The sequence below is a fragment of the Zosterops lateralis genome (genome assembly GCF_965231275.1).
Source record: "Zosterops lateralis genome assembly, chromosome: W".
Classification (NCBI taxonomy): Eukaryota; Metazoa; Chordata; class Aves; order Passeriformes; family Zosteropidae; genus Zosterops; species Zosterops lateralis.
Window position 1 is genome coordinate 15087443 of NC_139801.1, and position 8446 is coordinate 15095888.

Here is an 8446-nt window from a genome sequence, read left to right on the forward strand (position 1 = left end):
GTCGTTATTGTGTCCTATCAACATGTATGGGGGAAAATTCTTTAAGAGGGAAAAAAAAGAACAGAAAAAAACAAAAGGAGAACTCCTAAAACCCCAACAGCAGCCCTCACCTGTGGTGAAAAACTGTGACTCTTTCATTGATGGGACAGCTGCTAATAATAGGGAAATATATTCCAGAATAAAGGGCTTCTTTCCTCTTCCAGCCATCAGAAGGAAGAAATCTCAAGTGTCTGTCTGTTTGTTTGTCTGTAGCAGATCAACCAAGACTTGAACATCCAGCTCCTAAAGGATGGGTACCGGTTAGATGAGATCCCAGATGATGAGGACCTCGACCTAATCCCCCCTAAATCCGTCAACCCTACCTGCATGTGTTGCCAAGCCACCTCCTCCACCGCCTGTCACATCCAGTAGTGAGGCCAGCAGGCTGTGATCAGTGCTTTCCACTATAACTATAAAACTTAACAGTCATCGCTTCCTCCTATGGTAGGACATGCACCTCTGTGTTCATGGAGCCAGAAGAAACCAACGAATTTATGACTGGTTAATAAGTTATTTGAAACTATGGTAAAACAAAAGACAAGTTGATCAAAGTGCCAGGCACTGCCTGGCAAAACTCACTGGTCTGGAGAGCAAATGCAGAGCAGTCCAGAGATACCTCCTTGGTTGGATTAGGCACTAGAGATGTTTTGTAAGGTGTCTATTCCAGAATGGGAATGGTCAGATAGAGCTGCAGTTACTGCTGCCCACTGAAACCAATCCATCTACAAGATCAGGAGTGAGTCTGAGGTGTCAGAGGGTTTTACCTGAGGGAGAAGGTCAGTTCTTAATTGATTCACTAAACCTGATACATTTGCATAACTATAATTATACTGTAACTGGGACACAGAAATAGGAACAGAACAGGGCATCCTTTCTTGTGGCAAGGCTAGTCAGGACTAGCATGACACAATTCATTTACTTGCAAAAGGGACAAATAGGTGACATTTCACTGTGAGTCAGTACTAGTTAGAGCTATTGTGTCACATATCCAATGCACTCTGTCCTTAGCTCCACATTAATTTATCACCAAACACATTGGATTCAATCTGCAGTCTATCCATGCTCTTCAGGGATTCAGTCTTTGCCTGAGAATACTATATTCCTGAGTTCAGTCCAGCCATGTATATTGACTTCAGCCAATACTTCATTCCTGTGAGACCCATGTGGTTTCAGAAATCTTAGTGTGTTCAGCTAAGAAAAAATGAGTCTTGTACAAGACAGAACTAGAACTGTTCAGTCTGAAGGTCAGTGCCAGAAAAACTAGTTGAAGAAAGCACATTTTCACAGAGCTTGACTGTTGATATTGCCTGCATAATGCATCTCTTGGTGCCCATGGGAGAGATTTATTAATGCTGAAGGTGTCTATGGTGGTGTCAGACTGCTTTTGGCACATACATTTGCTCTAACCTCAGACAAGTCACATCCCCTCTTGATATCAATTCCTTTCCACAGCACAGGGGAGAAAGCTGGCTTCCCAAGATTCTACCACCACCCTGCATCCATCTGCATGGATGTTGCCAAGTGTGTGGTGGACACCATTGATAGGCTAGCTCTGCAAGCAAGATGCAAAAAGCATTCTATAGAAGTTTTGCATGTATTTTCAAAGTACTACAAAGGAAAGCAGCACAACTGCTTTCCCTCTCTTTACCATTTTCTGATGTTGCTTACATGTGTCAGAAGGCTGCAGAGTGGAGATTAGTAAAGAGATTAAACAACTTTGGGAGAAGATGTTTGGCAAGGATGTGTTTCCCACACATTTGGCAGCTGACTTGCACAACTGACTTCTCAGTCTGCATGATGCCAGAAAGAATGTGTAAAAAGATTTGGTGGCACAACGGCACTATCCGCTGCTAATGAAGTTAAGGAACTTAGGAGTGCAAAAAGGACTTAAAATACAGATGCCAGCTCTTGTGAGAAACCTGCACCTGGTCAGTCTGGCATTAATCTTGTGTAGGTAATCCCAAATCACAACCTCTTCCTCTATGCTGAGTTGCTAACCCTTCTGCTACAGGGCTTGTGCAGCTCTGTAACAGATGTGGGTTTGTCTGATGAGATGTGGTTTAAGGTTTAGAACAATCCCTTACATAGGAAAGCCTTGAAAGGAAGTGACAAGGATGCCATGTTCTAAAGGTGAAAAGCACCTTAAAATGAGCACTTTTCCATGCCTTCCCCTTAGGCTCAACCTAGCCAAGTTTGCCCTGTGGCACTGCCCATTTATGCAGATAGTTCTTTCAAAACGTGAGAAATAGAAATAGGGTCATGAAGAGTCATCTCTGAAGGGTGGTAGAGGTCAAAGCCAGGGTATGTTTACATTGGCATATGCAGCCTGTGGTTGCCGAGCCAAGCAGCTAACAGGTGACAAAGCCTACTTCATTCTAGGTAATAGTGGCCATACCCTGTGTGAGCTTTAAGGGAGAATGGTAAAGGAAGAGCCCAGGCAAAAGTGCCAGTTTATACCCTCAGATCATTACATGGATGCTAAAAGTAAGAGCATGAAACTGCCATGGGAATATCCCAAAGGAGCCATTCAATGCTCTCTTCCCTCCCATCAGCATTCACTATCCCATTTGCACTCTTTCTGAGTGTCGTAGAGCAACATGGGCACCAGCAGGACAAGTTGCACCTTTCCCTGGTGCCTGTGGAGACCAGCTCTTCCCATTGCTTCCCAGACCCAGTTGCCAGCAGAAACTGGTGGTGACTGAGCCTTTCTCTTTCTGTAAAAAGCTTATCCAGTAAAAGATGGATTTGCTTCTGGAAGGAACCCATCTCACCAGTTGTGCCTGGACTGTAGTGCAAAAGAAGTCTCATTAAAATGTGACTGTCTCAAATGTGTCACTGGAAACCAGCAGAGTAGGCACCAGGAAAAGAAAAGGCCATGCTGAGATGTTTGTCCTCCCAGATCAGCATTCCATAGTTGCCCATCCAGCTGCCCTGGATGAGCTTACTAGGAAGAACTGCTCTCTACCTGAGCTGCGTTCTCCCTTCTGCACTGGTCCCAAAAGAGCTGCAACTCCACCTTCTCCATCTGTTACCCATCTTCCTCAAGCTCACATGATCTAGGAGATGTGAAGCTTTTTGGGAGATGTAATATAGACCCACTGAGAGAGCTGGAAAACTTGGACAAGCTCTCTTCACAAAAGCCCTTCTGGTTTTAATCACCTTCATCTCCATCCCCAGCTCACTGATTTATGGGCTCATTTTTTTTTTTTGCATGGAAAAGCTGGGATAGCAGCTGTGTTTGGCTAGTAGCTGCCTCTGTCCTGAGACAAATATAAGGCAACCGTCAAACCAGCAGGACATCCAACATCTGTGATGGTTGAGACAGAGAGCAGACTGGGGTTTCTCTTTACCCACTTGAAGGCAGTGGGGCTGAGGGTTAGCTAGGCTAATGTAAAACCTTGGTGTGAGCCAGCTGCTTTCATCCTCCCAGGCTTGGCATTGTGGGAGATCTGGGACCCAAACACCAGGTCCCAGGCCTATAAGACCATGTGAAATGGACTGGAAACCCACAGCAGAGGCACAGTTGGAAAGCCAGTCAGCTCTGTCCCCACCATGCTGGGGCAGAGTGCACTGGTAGGGCTGTAGTCGTGCAGAGAAAGATGAAGGATGAAGTCTGCAGGGAAGAAAATTCAGAAAAAATTTATTCTCCCCCTTTTTGCACATTTTTACTCCTTCCACAAGGGTTGTTGAACCTTCAGTTTAATAAAGAAGGAAATGAGCCAACATTAAATAGCTTTCTGAAGGGTTCTGAAGGCAGACACCACTTGCATGCAGTTGGTCTGTGCCTAAGGTGTGACTTCCAGACCTCATTGTACATCCTGTAGTTGAGTCACCATGTGTTGTGGGAACTGGGATGGGACAATCAGTGCTGACTATCATGTCAAACATCCCCAGCTTTCCAAACTGAAGAATCAGACCATGAAGGAGGGGAAAGTAGCAGCGACAATAGAAGGATAGCTAGTTGTCACAGGTAAACATCAGTATCCATGTCCAGTGGCTAGTTCTAGAGTCACAAGCTTTGTTATATTGCACATCCTCTTTCCACTCCTCTTTTCTCAAAGCAGCTATCATCTTCCCCCTCCCTCATGCACTAGTGATGAGCATCAGAGGCAGTTGCACCAAAAGTGACTCTCAGCCCAGTTCTGCACTCCCCTCTCCCACGCAATCCCAAGGCAGCCCAGACAGTTGTTAGCCATCACAAGTCTAAATTTTTAGTAACTCTGCTTGGGTTTCTTTCCTCATGTACCATAGCTTCCTCCCCACACTAGCAGGGCAGTACAGGAGGCTCCAACCATGTCCCAAGTAGCTTCTTTGCCCCCTGGCAGCACCTTACAGACATGAACCTTATTGTGAATGTACTCTGTCAATGCTGGTGAGATCTGGTGCTGTCGATCTTGCATAGGTGGCAGCTGATTGGGATCCATTGGGAGAAATCGGAAGGAAGTAGCTACTGTCCCTTTTCCTTTTTGAGAGAGAGTGGGATTTTTTGGTATTATGATTATTGTCCACCTTCCAGTGGCCAAGTTCTGGGCTACATTAATAACAAGCTAATTGACTGTCCAGACAGGTATGTACAGGTATACCTTCACACAACCTTAATGGCAAACACCATGTCTCTGTCCAGAGCCTGGATACAGGCTGGGTTTCTCCCATGCTGGCTTTCAGCAGGCTCCAGATAGCCATTTCTGGCAAACAGGGAAATAGCACTCCTCAGAGTTTGGATCAAATCTGCACTTGCATTTCATGCCCTTAACTTGGATAAAAATCAACCCAAATACTTCCCAGGTCTCCTTTTTCCATGTGGTGTCCAGTGCCTCAGGGGAGGCAATGGTGGAAGGCATTTGGGGGTCACCAAAAGCAAGATCCTTTTTGGATGTATTTAATGGAAATATCTTTCAGGAGGAGAGAAGACCTCACAACCTTTGTGTAAATCTCAGAGCAGGAGACTAATTTCCAGCTGTCCTTGCATATAGTGAAACATAGTTGAAACATCCAAATGCAAAGTACAGTTAAATATAGGATTTGACCTGAATAACCCTTTAATTAGGAAGACAAATTTTTTGTAGCTTGACCTTAGTTCATGTAAGGAACCTATTAATCATTTGACATGCAGAGTGTATTAATACTGCACTTAACTTGGCCATTGGTTTTATTATCTAGGTTTTGGAGAGTTTTCACTCTTGAAACATCAATCTGCATCTTGTATAGGGCAGGGGGGATGTTTCTTTCTTTTTCCTGTTCAGAACATGTAGCACGCTGTTGTAATTCTGTTCCCATCCATGTGGAGTATTGCCTTAAACAGGTCAATTGTGTTGTGGTTTGTTTTGGGTTTTCTTTTTTCTACCATGCATTTTATGCATTAATTTATTTTAAACAGTGGGGAGTTTCAAAAACATGAAATATGTATAATTTTTTCTAACATTTCCATTGCAGTATTTATCATTGTTACTGGTTGTGTATAGTGTAACAGAATTAATATTAAAAAGCATACATATGAAAACCAGCCTGCCAGACTGTCATTGGAGCAAACTGTAGTGAGAGGGTATGAACCACACCATCTCATCTGAGACCCCAGCAATGACGGATACTGAAATCAGGGGTACTAGCCTTCATGATATGGCAAATACTAGTTGCTTGGGTCCAGTAGAAGCAGCTGGTCTGGAGCTGTGCTGTATGGCACAGTTAAACCTGCTGGGGCCAGCCAATCCCCAGCCAGCATTTGGGAAGGCTTTTCCTCATGGCAGCAGGACTCATCCCCTGCATCTAGGCTATGCATCTCCTCCCAACACTGACAGAAGCAGGGGGAGGTGCTGCATCTCTACAACATCAATGGGTGAAATAGTGAAGGAGGTACTGGATCTATACACCATCAGTGAGTGAAATAACCTTTTCTCCAGCCTTGCAGCCATTTCTGCTCCTTAAAGCTATTGGCATGAGAGCCGATCACTGATTTTAACTGATTCCAACATCAGCAGCTGGAAACGCTAGGGACTGCTAGGAACAGGGAATAGTCACTAGGAGCCAGTGGCTCATAGAATCATCAAGGTTGGAAGAGACCTTTAAGATCATTCAGTCCAACTGTCAACCCAACACTATCACTGTAACCCCTAAACCATAAGACCCAGTGCCAGATCCAGATGCCTCTTAAACACCTCCAGGGATGGTGACTCCACCACCTCTCTAGGCAACCTATTCCAATGACTGACCACCCTAACAGTGAAAAAAATGTTCTAATATCTAATCTGAATCTCCTCTGTCTCAGCTTAAGGCCATTTCCTCTTGTCCTCTCATTGTATGTAGCACTGCACCAGGTACATGCTTTCTATATAAGGAAAAGGGTCTCAGTTTCACTACAGAACCTTTAAAGGGAAGAATGCTAGAAGTTTGTTTGCCCTCCTGATCGCAATTGGCTTAGTGCCAAGACAAAAACACTGATAGGTCTCTACCTGTTCCTCAGAAATGTAGCTATTCTCTATTGGGCTGTTTGCAAAAAAACCCACCTAAATCATTCAATACTTAAGGGAGAGCACGAGTCTTCTGTCCTGGGTTGCAGTGTAGGATGTACACAAAGTATTTATTCTATCACCATCTTCATGAACTGTTGAAACCAGGTGGGCTAGTGTTTTCCCAAGCCCCCTGCCTCTTCTGCTAATGGCCCATTAACGCCTTTGGGGGTGTCTCCTGCTAATGGCCCATGAGTCACAGGTAACTCCCTCCAGGGGTTATCTCTGTTTAATGGGCCATCAAGGACACATTTCACACTTCTCATGCTATTGTGAGATGCTCTGCCCAGGGGGAGGAGCCAAGCATTCTCACCTGGATATAAGCTGGGATTTGGGACAGTGCAGGGGGCATTTATCCACTGGATTCCCAGAGGACCAGAGCTCCCAGACCTCTCTACAGGATCACTGCTTCAGGAAGAGCACCTCACCTGGACTGCTTCCACCATCCTGCTCAGGTTGTATTCTGACTCTGTCAGTGATACTTTGTGTTATTGTATTTATTTTATTTTACCTTTTTACCTTTCTTCTTATTAAATTATATCTCTGACTTGGAGCCTCTCATTCATTTTGCTTTCAAAACCACAACATCTTCTCAGCACATTTTCGGGGTGTCGTAGCAGGTGTATGGGACCTGTCCCTACACTGAGCGCAGTTATGTTCTTTTGTTTTGCGCTATTTTCTTCTTTTATTAAAACCTTTTTGCTTTTTCAAGACACTCTCACTAAATATTTTAAGCCATTTTCTGTGAGGTTCTGGACACCCTCAGAGGTATTGAACCCTCTTAGAGCTAAATATATCTGGCTCTTTGAGAAATTCAATAATTGTAGGCACTGCAAAAGAGACCAGCCCCCATCCCACTATAGCCTCCTTTCAGGTAGTTGTAGAGAGCGATGAGGTCTCTCCTGAGCCTCCTCTTCTCGAGACTAAACAATCCCAGGTCCCTCAGCCATTCCTCATAAGACATGTTTTCTAGGCCCTTCGCAAGTGTTGCCTTTCTCTGGACATGTTTCAGCTCCTCAGTGTCTTTTTTAAAGGCAGTGAAGGCAGTACTCAAGATGTGGCCTCAACAGTCCTGAGTACAGAGGGATGATTACTTCCCTATCCTGCTGGTTCCACTGTTCTTGATACAGGCCAAGATGCCATTGGCCTTCTTGGCCATCTAGGCACACTGCTGGCTCATATTGAGCCAGTTGTCAGCCAGCACCCCCAAGTCCCTTTCTTCCAAACAGCTCTCAAGCCACTCTTCTCTGTGATGACTGATTGCATGGACTCAGATCGGTGGAGATACTGAGACATTTATTGCAAAAAGTAAGCTGGTTTTATACACTTCTTCAAGACACCGTATTTCTTTCCTCATATGGTATTTCTTCACTAAATGAGCTCACACATTGCCACGTCAGCAACATACTTTCTTAATGTCCTTATATGGGGGTGATTACATGCTGTTCACTTGTCTGGCAAGGCTCCTCCCTGAAGGATGTCTGCCACTTCGCATTTCTTCCCCCCAAGGTCAGGCAGAGACAAGCTTCGCTGTGCTGCCATGGCATTCAGCAGGCACATCCCATGGCCTGTAGCTCAATTCTATCTTACCTCCCTCTTCACTTCCCCATACCTGTTTTGTTGCATGCGGTTGCTGTGACCCAAGTGCAGGACCCCACACTTCACCTTATGGAACCTCATGCAGCTGTCTCATGATGGAAGCTGACCTAGTGCAATGTGAATCCCCCCCCCAACCAAGAGATTCAAACCCTATCCCTCTGCAGAGTGATGGTCCCCAGATCTGTGCCCCAGCTGGCTCTGAGGCCATGGGAGTGGGGAGGGGGAGGCATCACTGACATCTGTGTCCACCCTTCCTATCCAGCCTCCCACTGGCTCCCAGGAGGAGACAGGACTGATGGAGAGCC

The 8446-nt window shown here is 45.2% G+C and overlaps 1 protein-coding gene across 4 annotated transcripts in view; it reads left to right on the forward strand.

Annotated features, from left to right (window-relative positions):
* Positions 1-5495, forward strand: part of LOC310922315 (protein FAM219A-like) — a 204446-nt gene extending 198951 nt beyond the window's left edge. For 2 of the 4 annotated variants that reach the window (XM_083882781.1, XM_083882783.1), the window contains exon 6: positions 253-5495. In XM_083882781.1, coding sequence (XP_083738907.1) covers positions 253-411 — 159 coding nt within the window. In that variant the 3' untranslated portion in view covers positions 412-5495. The remainder of the gene's footprint in view (positions 1-252) is intronic. The other 2 variants (XM_083882782.1, XM_083882784.1) reach the window with 1 other exon arrangement.
* The last annotated feature ends 2951 nt before the right edge of the window (positions 5496-8446 follow it).